The 18,439-nt window shown below is 39.4% G+C and overlaps 1 protein-coding gene across 6 annotated transcripts in view; it reads left to right on the forward strand.

Annotated features, from left to right (window-relative positions):
* PEX5 (peroxisomal biogenesis factor 5) overlaps positions 1-18,439 on the forward strand; it is a 91,011-nt gene that overhangs the window by 29,722 nt on the left and 42,850 nt on the right. For 2 of the 6 annotated variants that reach the window (XM_074194531.1, XM_074194532.1), the window contains 4 exons: positions 799-1,011; positions 1,592-1,757; positions 6,184-6,341; positions 6,505-6,683. In XM_074194531.1, the coding sequence (XP_074050632.1) occupies positions 799-1,011; positions 1,592-1,757; positions 6,184-6,341; positions 6,505-6,683 (716 nt within the window). Of the gene's footprint in view, positions 1-798; positions 1,012-1,591; positions 1,758-6,183; positions 6,342-6,504; positions 7,966-10,462; positions 12,750-18,439 lie in introns of those variants that run through there. The other 4 variants (XM_074194534.1, XM_074194535.1, XM_074194533.1 and 1 more) reach the window with 4 other exon arrangements.

The following is an 18,439-nucleotide window of genomic DNA, read 5'->3' on the forward strand; positions in this document are numbered from 1 at the left end:
CATAAATTCTTTGGGGATTGTCTTGGATCGTTGTATTGCTGAGAATATCTAAGTCAATCATAGTTGTTCAGTGCACAATATTTCTATTACTATATACAGTGTTCTTCTGATTCTACTCACTTTATTCTAAATTAGTTCATGTAAGTCTTTCCAGGTTTTTCTGAAATCATTCTATTCATTATTTCCTCACTATAATAATATTCCATTACATTAATATACTATAATTTGTTCAGCCACTCTCCAGTTTCCAATTCTTTTCCACCACAGAAAAGAACTTCTACAAATATTTTTGTATAAATAAGTCCCTTTTCCCTTTTTTTTTTTTTTTGGATCCTTTTGGGATACTGACCTAGTAATAGTATTGCTTATAGCCATTTGGGAATAGTTCAAGATGTAAAAAGAATCACTTAATGTGAATGTTGCATTGCTCTGGAAGGGAACTGATTCCATTCCCACATAAGGCCATGTCATTGTGAGGCCCCAGCTAATCTCTCCAAAGCTCCAGTTTCTTCTCAGACCTGTGCCTCGAGGACGAACCAATGTTTCTTTAATACCTTAAAGTCTTCAATCTAGAGAACCCTTTGTTCTGAGTTGGTCGGGTAACATGCATCTGTGTTGGTATATATCCCAGGCTTTGATGCCTAGTGGTCACTGGTATGGATTGGTTGTGCAAAACTTAATTCTGTAGCTTATACCAAGATATTTGGGCTAATTTACTTTTTCAACCCCTTAGCTTTCTCTCTGTCTTCTTCCCCTCTCACCCCTCCCACCCACTTCCCCATCCCCACCTTACCACAGGTGTCTAGAGCTAAAGCCAGATAATCTGACAGCATTAATGGCACTGGCTGTGAGCTTCACCAATGAATCCCTACAGCGCCAGGCATGTGAGACCCTGCGGGACTGGCTACGATACGCACCTGCCTATGCTCACCTGGTGACACCTGTTGAGGAGGGAGATGGTGGGGCAGGGCTTGGTCCAAGCAAGCGCATCTTGGGTTCTTTGCTGTCTGAGTGAGTGTGAGCTTCTGTTGAAGCTGTGTGGTAGGCTAGGGTTGGGGGTGAGAAATGATGAATTAGAGTCTGAGAAGGTACAAGGCAGGCCCTTTTTCTTTGGACCTAAATGAGGAAGGGTCTAGTTCTAGATCAGGGATTATTAACTTTTTTCCCTGTATTGAACCACTTCTCAGAATAATATTTTTAAATGCATAAAGCAAAACGTATAGAATTATATAGAAAATGAAATATTTTGAAATACTGTTATTTAAAAACATTTTTAAAAAGTTCACAGACCCTGGAGATAATTTCTAAGGTTTGTTCCATATATAACATTCTCTGATTCTTCTAGTTGGTAATAGTGAATTGGAATATCAGGGAGATTGAGATCCAAGGTCTCAGTGTTAGAATGGAAACTTTAGATGTAACAATAAGAAGTTTAATTTGTATACTAAGATGCTAGAATGAAAAGAGATTTTGAGTTTGCTGAAAGAGGGGTAATTTTTTGGTCAGTTTGGGTGTGCTTAGGAAATGGGATCAGGTTACCTGAAGGTTGCTATGCCCTTCTAATTTTTCCTTTCTTCTTTCCATCTCCCAGTTCCTTATTTGTGGAGGTAAAAGAATTGTTCTTAGCAGCTGTACGACTCGATCCTTCATCCATTGACCCTGATGTGCAGTGTGGTCTGGGGGTCCTTTTCAACCTGAGTGGAGAGTATGACAAGGCTGTGGACTGTTTTACTGCTGCCCTCAGTGTTCGCCCAAATGTGAGCCCAGGACAAGGGGAGAAAGGGGGTAGTATGAGGCAATGTGAGGCCAGCCCTGGACCCATATGGGACCATTCTGAAGTCATGATGTATGACTTGCCACGTTCCACATTTGGGAGAGCTAGAAATGAGGTGCACATTCAGAATCATAAAACCATATTGGGAATCGGAGTTGGAGGGGGAGAAGAGAAGAAATTCAGTTCTAGAGTCCTGACTGATCATTGAGTCTTGTAGAATTGTTCATCTTTATCATATTAACATTATGTATGTAAGATAAAATTCAACCAACATTTTAAGTACTTGCCATTTATGAGTTGTTATGCCAGAACTGGGGACATAAAAGTTTAAAAAATGTCATTGTGCTTCTCAGACCTAAAACTGTGATCTAGGGAGCTAGAAGGTAGTGGCACATGGAGATGACTAATTATAATATGTCTCTATGTACTTTTTGGGATCATAAAAAGATTCAGGGAAGGAGAGATCACTGGGGGAATAGAGGAAGAGTTTATGGACTTGGGAGGCTTTAAAATTGGGTCTCAGAGGACAAGGATTTTAAATAACTCAATTAGCAAGCATTTATTAAGCACCTTCTGTGTGCTTAGATTGAATACAAACAAGAAAGTAAGAGTCCCTTTCCTCAAGAAGCTTACATTTTACTGGAAGGATACCATATATATTCACAGTTATAAATGGGGAAGTCACCTGAACAGAGTACTGAAGAAAATTGAAGATTCCAAGATACATGAGTGAGGAGGAAAATCATTCCAAGCCTGTGCAAAGGTGAAGATGGGAGCCAAAATTTCATGTATGGAGAACAGCAAATAGACCAGTTTGGCTTTAAAATCACCTGAGGACTGGGGATTAGTGTGCACTTAACCTGGATGTGTAGTCTGGATCCAGATCATAAAAGCTTTAAGTGCAAAACAGAAGAAATTTATTTTATCTTAGAGGCAATAGGGAGCCACTGAAGCTTGCTGAAACAAGGGAGTAACAGGCAAACTTGTGCTTTGAGAATATCAGTTTGGCAACTATGTGGAGAATGAGCTGGCGACTGACTCCCAATTGATAGTCTGTTGCAGTAGTCCAGGTGAGATGTGATAGGGGCTAGAGTGGTTACTAGATAAGTAGAGAAGGGGATATATACATATTGTGGAATAAGAATTAATAAAATTTGACAATTGTTAGATATGAGGCTTAAGGAAGAGAGAAGAGTTCTAAGCATCAAACCTGAGAGACTGAGAAAAAGGAGGTGCTTTCTACAGAAATAGAGAAATTAAAGAAGAATAGGTTTAGAAGGTAAGATAGAGAATCTTTAATATATTGAGGTTGAAGTGTTTTTGGAATGTTAAGATATTTAGTAGGTACTTTGATTTGTTGGAACTGGAATTAAGGAAAGAATAAGTAGGTTCAAGCATTACCTGTCTAGTTATTAATAGTCTAACCCAATGGAGCTGATGAGATTGCCAGGAGAAGAGAGGCCTTAGGTCAGAGCCCTGAGGGACATACATGTTGAGATGTAAATGAGCTGGAAGGAAGAGAACCATGGATAATATCACAGAAAAGCCAGGAGGAGAGAATATCAGAAGTGGAGGGTCTTTCAGCAGTGTCACACACTGTCGAGAGATCAAGAAAATTGAAGATACAAAAGTTCATTGGGATGAACTTCTTCATTTAGAGGACTGATGTGTGGAGAGATCAGGACAAGTTTGGGCATTGTTGGTTGGAATCGAAGGGAGAATAGGATGAATTATGACTTGATTGGAGCCAGGTTGTAGAGAGACATATTCTGGAAGTCCTGTTGCACGTGGCTTGATTTAGCCCCTAATACTGGAATGAAATTACTAGAGAAAACTTGAAGGTTCAGTGATCCAAGGTGGTCTAACCCCAGTGAGAAAGTGCAAGTGCCAGTGCAGAAAGACCAACAAGCCCTCCTGAAGATCATGAGGGAGGGGAAGGAAGGGAGGAACCTGAATAAATGAGAGAAAATACCTTTCAGTGTAAAAAATTATCTCAAATGTAGAGATTTCCAATTACACACAAAGGACCGAGAAGGACCACACAAATACCTAGAAGAAATGAAACAAAAGCTAAATGAAAGAAAAACTTTGAAGGAAAGAATTGGCAGGAGCTTAGAGGGGGGAAAGTCATAAACTTTATGCAAGAAACAAACTCCCTGAAAACCTAGACTAAAGCAAACAGAAATCAATGACACCATGATTCCATATGGACAAGAATTATTGGAACAAGATCAAAAGTTAGAAGAAAATATATTTGATATAAAAAATTAATTCATCTAGGAAATAGATCAGGGAGAAATAATTTAAGGACCAGACTCAGAAAACCATAATTTTAAAAAATAACCTTAGAGACTGCCTTAGAACTAGAGGGCAAAAAAAGATAGACAGAACCTACTGATTACACATTGAAAGGAGCTCCAAAAGTTAAAGTAAAACTCAATTTAATTTAGCAAAAAATAGTGAAGAAAATAATATGTTAAAAACCAGTTTAGTCCAAATGGAAAAAACAAAACAAAAGGCAAATGAGGAAAAGAATGCCTTAAAAAAACAGAATTGGCTAGCTGAAAAAGGAGATAAAAAAGCTCTCTGAAGAAAATAACTCCTTCAAATGCAAAATGGAACTAAAGGAAGCTGATGACTTTGCAAGAAATCAGGAAGAAATAAAACTTCCAAAAAAAGCCAAAATTAGAAGAAAATGTGAAATATCTCATTGGAAAAACAACTTACCTCAAAAGCAGTTTCAGAAGAAATAATTTAAAAATTATTGGGCTACCTGAAAGTCATGACCAGGAAAAGAGCCTAGACTTCATTTTTCAAGAAATAATACAGCAAAATTGCCCTGAGATCCTAGAAGCAGAGGGTAAAATCAAAATTGAGGGAATTCATCAATCACCTCCAGGAATGTTATAGCCAAATTTCAAAATTCCCAAGTCAAAGAGAAAATTCTAAAAGCTGCCAGAAACAAACAATTCAACTACCATGGCTTCATAGTCAGAATTACACAGGATCTGGCAGCATCTACATTAAGGGTTCCTAGGGATTGGAATATGTTATTCTGGAAGGCAAAAGATCTTGGTTTACAATCGACTGCCCAGCAAAACTGAACATACTCTTTCAAGGGAAAAGATGGACTTTCAATGAAACAGGGGACTTTCAAATTTTCCTATTGAAACAACCAGAGATGAACAGAAAGTTTGAAATTCAAGTACAGGACTCTGGTGAAACCATAGAGGGGGTGGATGAGAAAGACTAACTATGAGGAACTTAATGATATTGAACTGTGTATTCCTACATGGGAAAAAGATACTGATAACTCATATGAACTTTCTCATTTATAAGAGCTGTTGGAAGGAGCATATATAGACAGGGCACAGGAAGGAGCAGAATATAATGGTATAATACAGTAAAAAGATGGAGTCAGTGGGTGATAGAGGGAGATACTGAGAAGAAGAGAAAGGGGAGGAAGAAGGAGCTAAGATATTTCACATAAGAGTCAAGAAAAATTTTTTTCAATGGGGAAGGCAAGGGGGAATGAATGAACCTTCATTCTCATCAGAAATGGCTCAGAGAGGAAATAACATACACACTTAATAGGGTATAGAAAGCTATCTTACCCTAGATAAAAATGAGAAGAAAGGGATGGGATAAGGAGGAAATGGGGGGAGGGAAGGGAAAAATAGGTGATAGAAGAAAGGGGGAAGATTGTGGGAGAGGGTACTCAGATACAACACATTTTTGCACAGGGCCAGGATGAAAGGAGAGAGAAAAGAATAAATTTGAGTGGGGAGGAAAAGAGTGGAGGGGAATACAGCTAGTAATAGTAACTGTGGGAAAAATATTGAAGCAATTTCTCCAGTAGACTTATATGATAAAGAAAGCAACTCACCCCAGAGACAGTCATTGGAATCTGAACATACACTGAAGTACATTTTTTTCTCTCTCACTATTCTTTAGGTTTCTCATCTTCTTGGAGAGGGAGGAGGGTTTATGTTTACTCTTTTAACAAAATTATTGTAATAATATAAAATAAACCCCCCCAAATTAAAAAAATCTTTAATACAGAGAATCACTATTTGGAAAGGAAATTTGCTTTCTAATACTGACTCTGACATTCAATTGCATGACTTTGGACAAGTTACTTAAATTCTGGGTCTGAGTTTCCTCATTTGTAAATTTAGGGAATTAGACTAAATGATCCTTAAGGTCATTTCCAGTCCCAGATCTTCTTAGCTATGCTAGTATAAGGTGTTTATATTCTGCCCTATGGGTGGAGGTAGCAATTGCATAGGAAATGACAGAGAGCAATGAGATTACATAAAGAGTGAGCAGAGTTTGAACTAGTTCTGATCTCATGACTTCTTGCTATCTCTTTCTCCTCCCTTGTACTTCCCACCTTATCATGCCTATAGGACTATTTGCTATGGAATAAACTGGGGGCCACCCTGGCTAATGGAAATCAGAGTGAAGAAGCAGTGGCTGCATACCGCCGGGCCCTGGAGCTACAACCTGGCTATATCCGTTCCCGCTATAACTTGGGAATAAGCTGCATTAATCTTGGGGCTCACCGGTAAGAGCCCATCATAACCCAACTTTTTTGGACTCCTAATGCATGACTTCCATTTTTTTCTAATTGGTGGCGACCAGCTCTTTTGTGTGATTTGCCAACATTAATCAGTCAGTTTGGTCTCTTTTCCTTGTCATTCTGCCAGTTGTTGCTCTTTATCTCATAGAGAAGCTGTGGAACACTTTCTGGAGGCATTGAACATGCAGCAGAAAAGCCGAGGTCCCCGGGGCAAGGGAGGAGCCATGTCAGAGAATATCTGGAGTACTCTGCGCATGGCACTGTCTATGCTGGGCCAGAGTGATGTCTATGGGGCAGCAGATGCTCGGGATCTTCCCACTCTACTTCGTACGTTTGGCCTGCCCCAGTGACAATGGGATGGGCTGCCCTGTGAGTGTTCTCTCTGAGGGGTCCCCGCTCCTGCTGTGACTCCCTCCCTCCCAAAGGGCCTCCCCAGGGGGTGGGCTGATAACCACATGCGGTACGGCTTCTCAGGAGGTGGCAGGTTGTCAGATATTCTTTTTTTCCAGTTAATTGTGGGGAACTGAGCCTGTCTTTTTCCTGGATTCTCTTGGCAATTAGAGGTTTCATATCAAGCTATATATCTCTCTGATCATCATGCCCTGTCTTCTTGGATCTGCCACTTGGGTAGGGCTCATCATAATAGGGTGGCCCCCCCCTTACCTGCAATTACTTACTGTAGAATCTATCAAAGGTGAAATGACCTTCCACCAACTTCTGTCTCTTTTACTGGGAGTTTGTAGCATTGCAGACCTTGAATAATGGGTTCTCCCTCTACCATCAATCTCTAAATATTTCTGGGATAGTGTTCCCATTATGTTTGGCCCAGTGGAGGTGAAGTTTTTGTATGGTTTTTCTGCAGCTGTGTTCCTTTTGAGCTACCCTGGCTGAGGGGAAATGAGCATGAGATTGCATGCACTGGTTTGTTCATAGTAAGACTGCTTTAAAAAAAACAAACCTCAGGCTCCTATGTCCTCTGGGTTGAGTAGGCCTGTAAAATGATTTCATTCTAGGTATAAAATGGATTCTAATAAGAGCACTTTAGTGGGTGTGGGAGAAGGGGCAGGCAGACATTTGGGAGGAGTGCTTGGACTTGGGTCCAACTCTATGGGCTGCCAGGGAGAGCCTGGTTGTTAGAAGGGCTTTGGCAATTTCCCTGGGAACAGGTTCTAGGAGTAGAGATCTTGCCAAATTCCTAGAAAGTGTGGGTGTGGCAGTATATTTCTGTGACTGTTTTCCCATTTTCTCACTTCATTGGTTGCTTCTGGGAGTGGGGAAGAAAAGCAACTTTCTCCTCCTTCCTCCTTTCCTACCCCTGCCACATTTTTATGAGATAAAGTCTGGAAGGCTCCTGGAAGGCCCCTTGGGTAGGGCAACAATCCCCACACCCTGAAATGATGGTTAAAACCCTCTAATTAGGACTTAATGATCAGAAAAAGGACATTTTAATTTTTTTTGTTTTTTTAAACCACCTTGCTCTCTAGGTTCTATCCCAGAATTTTATTTTTCTTTGTATAAATATGTGTATATGATTTTGTCAAAAAATGTTTTTAAATAAAATTGTAAAATATTTGTATGAAGAATAAATGAAATTAATGCAACTTTAATTTCTACCTACTTCTTGGGGTTTTTGGGTCAAGGGAAAGATTGGGTTTGTGAGTCCTAGAATGCTCTCTTTCTCTAAGGTCATCCACTGAGTCCTTGAGTAAATAAGACTTAATTGATCTGGATAGTATTTCCCAAAGGAGGGTTAATCCTGAAGGTCCAGCTGGTACAACTGACAAAGCTGTTCTAGCTGTTTTCTCCTATAGTTTTGGCTCTAACAAGTGTAATGGAAAGTCTTTTCACATCTTCTCTTTGCCCTTCCCTCATATACTTTGATTCATGACCAGCTCTTTGCTGTTTCCTAGATCCAGACACTCCATTTCCTGTCTTCAGTTAGTTTCATAGACTATCCCTGGTGTCTGGAATGCTTTCCCTCCTTATTTCATCTTCCTGGCTTCCTTCAGGTTCTACCTGAAATCCAATCTCTCACAGGAAGCCTTTTTCAATCTCTCTTAATTCTAGTGCTTTCCCTCTGTTGACTATTTGCTATTTATCTGGTATCTAGTTGGGGTTTTTTTGTTCATAGTTGTTTGCATGTTGTCTTTCCCATTAGATTGTGAGTCCCTTAAAAGCAGAAATTCTCTTTTGTCTTTGTATTCCCAGACACAGTACCCCCACCCTCAGTAGTCTCTTAAATATTTACTGACTATTCCCATTGGCTATGTCTTCTAGCACAGTAATATTCCATTCCATTTGTATACCTCATGTTTAGCCATTCCCTAATTGTTAGGGATCTATTTTATTTCCAGTTCTTTGTTATCACAAAAATTGCTGCTATAAATATTTTGGTCTGTTGGGGGGAGGGGTAGTGATAGATTTGTTTTCATTTAATAGCATGGTAAGAACTAGATGATATTTCAGATATTATCTAGTCCAATCCTTTCATTTTACAGAAAAGGATTGAATTTTATCAAAGTGATCTAAATTGCTTCAGGTTACACACCTAATTTAATAGCAGATACTGAGCTTAGAACTCAAAGATCTAGACTCTGTCAATGGTTCTTTATATTATGTCACAGTGGTCATCTTCCTGCTGCATAACTGGGATTTAGATACTCTGAACATTTTAAAACATTTTAGAAAAAAACACAAATGGAATGGGTTTTTTTTTAAAGAGGCAGAACAGGCCCCAGTGGACTGATATACTTCTATTAAAGTAATAACTTCTTTTATTAAAGTGTCAACCTGTGTTGCTGATTACTGACTAAGCCTTGGAAAACTGTATCCATAAGGCCTGGGACCATGTACTTTCAGGAAAGCAGTATCTCTCCCTAATGGTCCCCCTCCCTATAACTCCAACAACAAAGCTAATAATGCTTTCAGCTCTCAAATTTACTGCACACTAGTGTTTTTAATTTTCTTGTAACCTTCTTAAAAGGAAATAGGCTTTCTACAAGTTCTTTAATATGTAAAATGTAGGAAAACAATTTCCTTTCAAAAGATCTGTTGCTTATCAGATGACCAATTAGTTGCTCTGGGTTTCTTGCCATGGGGAAAGCAATGTTAATCAGTAAGCATTTATCATTTGCCAGGATCTATGGGAAGCCCTGAGGAAACAAAGAAAAAAGCCTTAACAGTTCCTGACTTTAAGCAGCAGCAGATACCTAGAGTCATGGCATTAGTTTTCCTTTGGTCATCAGCATGACCTAAATTAACATTTTTGACTAAGGGTCTGCAGGTTCATTTACTGCCACCTTCTTTCTAAAAATATTGCTGTCAGGGAATTACTATAACAGGATTAAGATGAATTGCTATAGAGTCCTGGGTCAAAAATTAAAATTGTTCCCTTTGCTTGAAAATCAGGAATTGGGATTAGGTTACCAGGTTGAAGTCTAAATCACAGAGATTACCTTATGGGTTCAGGCAGAACCCATAAGGTAAAAGAAGACATAGCGAAGTCATCACATATGTAATTGATACGTTGTCTTCTTAAGGAGAGGAAATGGGAGGGGAGGGAGGGAAAGAATTTGGCACTCCAGATTTTAAAAAATTAATGTTAAACTTTCTTTGGGTGAAATTGGGAAATATTTAATGATATACATACATACATACATACAAACATATAAATTGAAGGAATGTTCAGGAAACACAAGAAAAGGAAAGAGAAACACCATAGTTCAGATTCATAGATTCAGACAAGCTAAGACAAAAAACCTGTTGGTCACCTGAGAGAAAAATGATTACCTAGGAACCTTAAATATCTATATATAGTTTCTCCTATAGGTATTTACTTTTCCATATGACCTTTGTCCACAGACTTTGATAATAACTTCCATTGCTAAACCATCTGTATTGTTGGCTATATATATTGTTGACAGTGGACCTAGGAAGCAAGCTACATTGGCCACATAAAAATGCCTTCATTTCAAGGTTTGGTTTCCTTTACCATGGTTACAGTAGGAGCATTTACAACTTGGAACAGGGGTCTCTGGTTGTATCTTTTGGAGGATAATTCATATTTCTTTTCACACACTTTACCCCTTTCTTTTTTTTTTTTTTAGGTGGGGAAGGCTCATAAGGGGACAAGATCAGGAGTATTATCATTCCAAGACTTCCCATAAGAATATTGTACTCTTTCTACAGTTTATCTAATATCAATACTTCTGATACTAAAGTTAGAAGATAGTTTTGTGATTTATAGCTTTTGTGAACTGAACTCTCAAATTTACTGTGTATAGGGGTGGCTAGGTGACAGTAGTGGATAAAGCACTGACCCTGGAGTCAGGAGTACCTGGGTTCAAATTCGGTCTCAGACACTTGATAATTACCTAGCTGTGTGACCTTGGGCAAGCCACTTAACCCCATTTGCCTTGCAAAAAAAAACCCTAAAAAACTTTACTGTGTATATTCAGTTTGATGTTACTATCTTCAATGAAACCCAGGCAATGATCTAAAAAGCCATAGGCTACCTGCATATTCCCTTCCACTCCTGGAAGGTAAGATGGTAAAGATTCTTATCATGTCTAAAGCCTTTCTCTGCTCTAAATCTGTGATCCTAGTAGCTGGGCATGTATCTCTGAGGCAACTCCTCCTTGGAAAGAGAGATATTCCATTTTTGTTCTAGAGGTGATTTTGAATTTTAAATGCATCCAACAATCACAGAAGTTTTGTTGTGCTCTTCCCCAAAGAGGGAAGGCTTGATGGAAAACTGGTTCCCTGGGAAAAAGAATGACCAGTGATATCTTGGAGCTGAGAGCATACAATTAGGTTCCTACTAGAGCAGCAGAAAATATCTGACACTGTCCGTTAGAAACTGCAAAGCAGTGTGGAGAAGAATGAAGTACTACATGGGTGACGAGCGGAGGGACAATGATGGAGCCATATGATAAGAGCTGAAGAAAACTGTAGAAATGTGAGGCAATGTTGCCAGTTGATTAGCCAGAGGAGCTATGAAAGGAAATGTTGCTGGGTATCTCTGAAGATACCTTCCCAGGGCAATATGATAAGTGACCAAGACTATAGTCCTGGCCGACATTGTAATTTCCTACGGACTCTGAAATGAGCTCTGTTCTTTGACATTCTTTCATTGAAACTTTAGTCTTGCAAACTTGTATAGTTGCTGGAAGAGTGGCATCAGACCTAAAAGTTGTCTGGGGAGGAATAAATGAGCCTAATGAATAGAAAATCCCTCAGAATCTACACAGATCCTTCAAGAGTCACACACATGAGGGTTGCAAATAGAAAGCGGCTTGGTTATTGAAAGGTATCTAATTGGAATAATGATGTGCCTATATTAAATGGCATCTCAGTAAGAGCACCTGGAACTGTCTTTCACAGGGTTATTGTATAGTAAGTTCTTTATCTAAACAAAACTTCAACCGTGTGAGTTGTAGAGTGCAAATATTCCCATTCTTATTTTTTCTGTCTCAAAAAACTGAGATGTCAGAAGATGGTAGAAAGGACAAACTCTCCAAATTTTTTCCACAAACAATATAAAATATCTCCTCAAAGTGAACTTTGAGTGACAGAATTAAGAATTAGGGAAAACATTTCTCTTAAAATAACTTGAGAGGCATTTAGGAAAGACCTGATCTCCAGGGGTGAAGGTTGGCCTAATTGAAATACTAGTACCCCCAGGGAAACACCTCTGAATCAACAAATAAACCCTGAGGGCAAATGGGTCTGGCGGTAGCCTCAGCTTCTGAAATTTACACCTCTTGAACAGCATGGGGCTTGGACAGGTGAATAGGAGAAGATTGAAGGACTATCTGCTATTGCAGGCCCATTTGTGCTGACCAGATGAGGTTCCTTGCTGTGGGCAACGAAAAGTATTAATCACAAGCCCAGTGAGTGTGGTAGCAGAGGGGCAGAGACCCTGCTAACCATGGATACTTGCAGGAGAGCAGAGTCCTTGTTTCAGTTCCAATGCACAGGGATAAGCTGATGACCACAGGGAGCAATTGTGGTGACAGCATGACTGGGGTTCCTAGAACTGTATTCCAAAGAGATCAACATTCCAAAAAGATCCGCATATACAAAAATGTTTATAGCTGCTTTTTTTTTGTGGTGACAAAGAATTGGAAATTGAGGGGATGCCCAACAGGAATGATTCGACGAATTTTGACTCGGGGCAGAGAGATGCCAAAGGTTTGGCCCCAGACAGTGCTTAGAAAATAACGGTATGAAAAAATTGAAGCCTGAGGTATCACCCCCACCCCAACTTGGGACTGGAACCTGACCTTAATAAATCACTTTTAAAAAATGAGTAAGTAGAGGAGAAAGAACCTGACCATAGATAGCTACTATGGGGTTAGAAAAGACCTGGGTTTATACTTGGATAAAGATAGAGAAGTTAAAAAAGCCACTCTTTTTTTTTTAAATGTGTTTATTTATTCTTATTTTGTACAAATAATGTTTTTTATACATTAATAAAATATTCTTGTTTAAGAGTAAACATAATACCCCCCCCATGCACAATAAAGGGGAGAGAAAAAAATTAAAATTAAAACTAAAAAAACTTAAAAAAATAGTAATAATTTTAGATATGGCCAGGTGGTGCAGTGGACAGAGCACCAGCCCTGGAGCCAGGAGCACCTGAGCCAAAATTCAGCTCTATACACCCAACAATCACCTAACTGTGTGACCCCGTGCAAGCCACCCCAACCCCATTGCCCTGCAAAAACCAAAAAAAAAAAAACAACCCCAAAATAAAATAAAATAGTAATAATAATAGTAGGGGTGGATGGGTGGCAGACAGAGCACTGGCCCTTGAGCCAGGAGCACCCGGGTCCAAATCTGGCCTAAGACACCCAACAATCACCCAGCTATGCAACCCCAGACAGGCCACCCAGCCCCATTTGCTCTGCAACCCACCCAAAAATAATAATAAAAAATGTGCTTCAGTCTGTGTTCCAACACCACCAACTCTGTCGTGGGTGGATCACATTCTTTATGATAAGCCCATCACATAAGTTACTTCCATATTATTCCACCATTGCCATTGCTAATCTCAACTCCCTCCATTCGTACTTCTCCACTACCATGTACTATATTTTCTCTCTCCTTTCACTCTGACTCTGCTGTAGGGTAGCTGAGTGGCTCAGCAGACAGATCCCTGGTCCTGGGGCCAAGAGGCTCCAAGCCCACATACCACCCCTTAGGCCCAGCATCCACCCGGTCCTGTGGTCCCAGACAAGCCATCCAATCCCAGCCCGTGCAAGAAGTAAAATGGAAAATGTGTTATATTTGACCGCTCTCCCCCCATGGCCATCCTCTCCTCCTTCATTCACATCCCCACCCCTTCCCCCTGTCCCCCCCTCTCTCCTTCTTACTCCAGATGTCTATACCCCATTGAGTATATATGCTACCTCTGATGAGAGCAAAGATTCCCTCATTCCCCCTTGCCTTCCCCACTTCCATATCATTGCAATAGCTCATTGTAATAAAGAAAAATCTTATATGAAATACCTTAGCCTATTCCTCCTCTCCTTTTTCTTTCTCCAATTACACTTCCTTTTTATCTATTGACTCCATTTTTACACCACATATCTTCAAAATCAGCTCTCTCCTGTGCTTCAACTATAAAAGCTCCCTCTACCTGCTCTATTAAATGAGAAGGTTCATATGAGTATTATCAGTATGATTTTTTCTATACAAGAATACATGTTCATCATCAAGTCCCTCATATTTTCCCTTTCTCCACTCTATGCTTCACCTGAGTCCTGTATTTGAAGGTCAAATCTTCTGTTCATCTCTGGCCATTCCAGCAGGAACATTTAAAATTCCCCTGGTCACTGAAAATCCATCTTTTTCCCTGGAAGAGGATTTTCAGTTTTGCTGGGTAGTTGATTCTCGGTTGCATTCTAAATTCTCTTGCCTTCCAGAATATTATATTCCACACCCTACGAGCTTTTGATGTAGTTGCTGCTAAGTCCTGTGTAATCCTGACTGCAGCTCCATGATATTTGAACTGTGTCCTGGCTGCTTGTAATATTTTCTCTTTGACTTGGGAGTTCTGGAACTTGGCTATAATATTCCTGGGGGTTGGTTTTTTGGGATCTCTTTCTCTGGGGGATCGGTAGATTCTCTCCATTTCTATTTTGCCCTCTGCTTCTGAGATATCAGGGCAATTTTCCTGTAGTAATTCTTTGAAAATGATGTCAAGGCTCTTTTCCTGATCATGACTTTCAGGTATTCCAATAATTTTTAAATTATCTCTCCTAAATCTGTTTTCTATATCAGTTGTTTTTTCAATGAGATGTTTCACATTTTCTTCTAATTTTTCATCCTTTTGGTTTTGAAGTATTGAGTCCTGATTTCTCATAAATTCATCAATCTCCCTGAGTTCTATTCTTTGTCTGAAGGATTTGTTCTCCTCAGAGAGCTTTCTTATCTCCTTTTCCATCTGGCCAATTCTGCTTTTTAAAGCATTCTCCTCAATAACTGTTTTTTTTTTTTAGGTTTTTTGCAAGGCAAATGGGATTAAGTGGCTTGCCCAAGGCCACACAGCTAGGTAATTATTAAGTGTCTGAGCAGATTTGAACCCAGGTACTCCTGACTACAGGGACAGTGCTCTATCCACTACGCCATCTAGCCACCCCCCTCAATAACTTTTTGAACTGTTTTATCCACTTGACTTATGCTGGTTTTTAGCATGTTATTTTCTTCAGCATTTTTTTGGATCTCCTTGACTAAGCTGCTGACTTCATTTTCATGTTTTTCCTGCATCTCATTTCTTTTCCCAATTTTTCTTCTATCTCCCTCACTTGATTTTCAAAGTCTTTTTTTGAGCTCTGTCATAGCCTGAGTCCAGTTCCTGTTTTTCTTGGAGTCTTTAGATGCAGGAGCTTGTGCTTCCTCATCTTCAGATTGAGTGTTTTGATTCTTGGGATCACAGGCAAAGTATTTCTCAGTGGTGTTCTTTTTTCTCTGCTTACTCATTTCCCCAGCCTGTGCCTGGTTTTGGGATGCTTCCTGAGCTTTTGAGTGTGTGTGGTTCTGTCTTCCCTCCTGGTCTGTAAATGACCATAAGCTCCCCCCTCTGCCAGGGGGCTGAGGTGGAGGGGCCCTGCTGTTCCATGGGGAGCCTAGACTGTGATTAGGATCTGAATATGGTCAGAACCCCAGAGTCCTATTCCAGGGATAGAGGACAGAGCTGGGCAGTCTCTCTCCACTCCCTCCCTAAGCTCTTCACTCATGCCCTGGGGGCTCCTGCTTACTGGCTTCTGCTTTCTGTTCCTGGATTTGGGCTGCTGCAACCAAGCTGCTAGCTGTGTGCCCTGAGGGCTGGGCTTCACGTGCTCGCTCTGGCAGAGGTCCCTCACTGTTCCCCCAAGTTGTGCTTGGTGCTCCCTGGGGTGTAAATCAGGAAACTGCCCCTGCTGCTGTGAGCTGCAGCTTCCAGCACCCTGAGGCTTTCTCCAGGAGGCTGAAGTTCCTTTGTTCTGCTCTGGTGGGCCACCCCTCTGACCCTGTGGAGCTGAGCCTTTCCGCTCTTTTCCAGGTTACTTTGGGTTGGAGAACTGCCTCACTGGGTCCCTCTGTGGATTTTGACTCTCGAAAATGTAGTTAGAGTCCTTAGCTTACAAGTTTTGTTTGTTTTTTTTTTTTTTTTTTTTTGCAAGGCAATGGGGTTAAGTGGCTTGCCCAAAGCCACACGGCTAGGTAATTATTAAGTGTCTGAGGCTGGATTTGAACTCAGGTACTCTTGACTCCAAAGCCAGTTCTCTATCCACTGTGTCACCTAGCTGCCCAGCTTACAAGTTTTAAGAGAGAGCACCTAAGAGAGGATCCTCTCTTGTCGCCATCTTGGCTCCGCCCCCCCATCAAAAAAGCCTCTCTTTAAAAAAAATGTTTCTCCTATTTCAAATGAAAAACATCAAATGATCACAGGCCCTAAAAGGGTTCTTGGAAGAACTTTAAAAGGATTTCAAAAATCAAATGGCAGTTTGAGAAAAAATTAGAAAAAAATAAGTGAATAAAATCAAGACTGTTATTAAAAGAAGGTCAATCAAATAATCATTAGCATTTCTATGAATTACCAACAAAGCTCAGCAAGAGATTGAAAGAGAAATTCCAGGTAAAGTAACTTTTGACAACATAAAATACTTGGGAGTCTGCCTGCCAGGACAAATCCAGAAAATATGTGAACCCAATTGCAAAATACTTTTTACACAAAGTTCTAAACAGTTGGAAAAATGCTCATGGGTAGGCCAAATTAATAAAAATGACAATTCCACCTAAATTAAATTTCTTATTCAGTGCCTATCAATCAAACTACCAAAAAGTTATTTTATAGACCTAGAACAGAAAGTAACAGAGTTCATCTGGAAGAACAAAATGTCAAGAGCATTGAGGGAATTAATAAAAAAAAATTCATAGGAAGGTGACCTTGCTTTACCAGATATAAAAACAATAAATTGACAATCATCAAAACTGTCTGGTATTGGCTAAGAAATAGAGTGTTGGATCAGTAGAATAGATTAGGCATAAAGGAAACAGTAAATGACTATAGTAATCTGCTGTTTGATAAACTCTAGCTTCTGGGCTAAGAACTCACTATTTGACAAAAACTGCTGGGATAACAGGAAAATATGGCAGAAGCTAGGTATAGAATAGTATCTCATACCTTATAGCAAGATAAGATCAAAATAGTACATGATTTAGATGGTAAAGGTGATACCATAAGCCAATTAGGAGAACAAATAGTTCATCTGTTAGATCTATGGAGAGGGGAAGAGTTTATGACCAGATGAGACAGAGAACATTATAAAATTCTAGGATAATTTTTATTACATAAAATTAAAGGTTTTGTAAAAATAAAACCAATGCAACTAAGATGAGAGGGAATGCAGAAAGCTGTGAAACAATTTTCACAGCTAGTGTTTGTGATAAAAGACATTTCTAGAATATGTAGAGGAATCAAATTTATAAGAATATAAGTCATTCCTTAATAAATGAGTAAAAGAAGGGGTGGCTAGGTGGCGCAGTGGATAGAGCACTGGCCTTGGAATCAGGAGTACCTGGGTTCAAATCCGACTTCAGACACTTAGTAATTACCTAGCCATGTGGCCTTGGGCAAGCCACTTAACCCCATTGCCTTAAAAAATCTAAAAAAACAGAATGAAAAACAAACATCAAGGGCGGCTAGGTAGCACAGTGGATAAAGCACCGGTCTTGGAATCAGGAGTACCTGGGTTCAAATCTGGTCTCAGACACTTAATAATTACCTAGCTGTGTGGCCTTGGGCAAGCCACTTAACCCCATTTGCCTTGCAAAAAAAAAAACTAAAAAAAATGAGTAAAAGATACAAATAGGCAATCTTTGGATGATAAAATTAAAACTATAGTCATATGAAAAAATTCTCATTCATTAGAGAACTGCAAATTAAAACAATACTTACATGCCACCTCATACCTACCAGATTGGCTAATATGACAAAAATGGAAAATGATAAATATTGGAGGGAATGAGGAAAAAAATGGGACAGTTAGTGGAGTTGTGAACTGATCCAATCATTTTGGAAAGCAATTTGGAAACTTTCAAACTGCATATTCTTTGATCTACCAATACCACTACTAGATCTGCATCCCAAAGAGATCGTTAGAAAGATCACATGTACAAAATATAGCAACTTTTTTGTAGTGGCAAAGAATTGGAAATTGAAAGGATGTCCATCAGTTGGGGAATGTCTAACAAATTGTGATCTATGTATGTGATGGAACACTATTCTATAAGAAGTCATAAGGGATAGGATTTCAGAAAAGCCTGGAAAGATTTGCATGAATTGATGCTGAGTAAAATGAACAGAACCAGAAGAACATTATAATATTAACAACAGCATAGGGTCATAATCCACCATGATGGAGTTTTTTATTTCAGTAGTACAATAATCAAAGACAATTTTAAAAGACTTGTGATAGAAAATACTATCCATATTCAAAGAAGGAACTGTGAAGTTTAACTGAAGACCAAAACAATTATCTTCAATTATGTCATTTTTTTCTCTAATGCTTTCTTTCATTTGGATCTGATTCTTT

The sequence above is a fragment of the Macrotis lagotis genome, chromosome 7 (genome assembly GCF_037893015.1).
Source record: "Macrotis lagotis isolate mMagLag1 chromosome 7, bilby.v1.9.chrom.fasta, whole genome shotgun sequence".
Classification (NCBI taxonomy): Eukaryota; Metazoa; Chordata; class Mammalia; order Peramelemorphia; family Peramelidae; genus Macrotis; species Macrotis lagotis.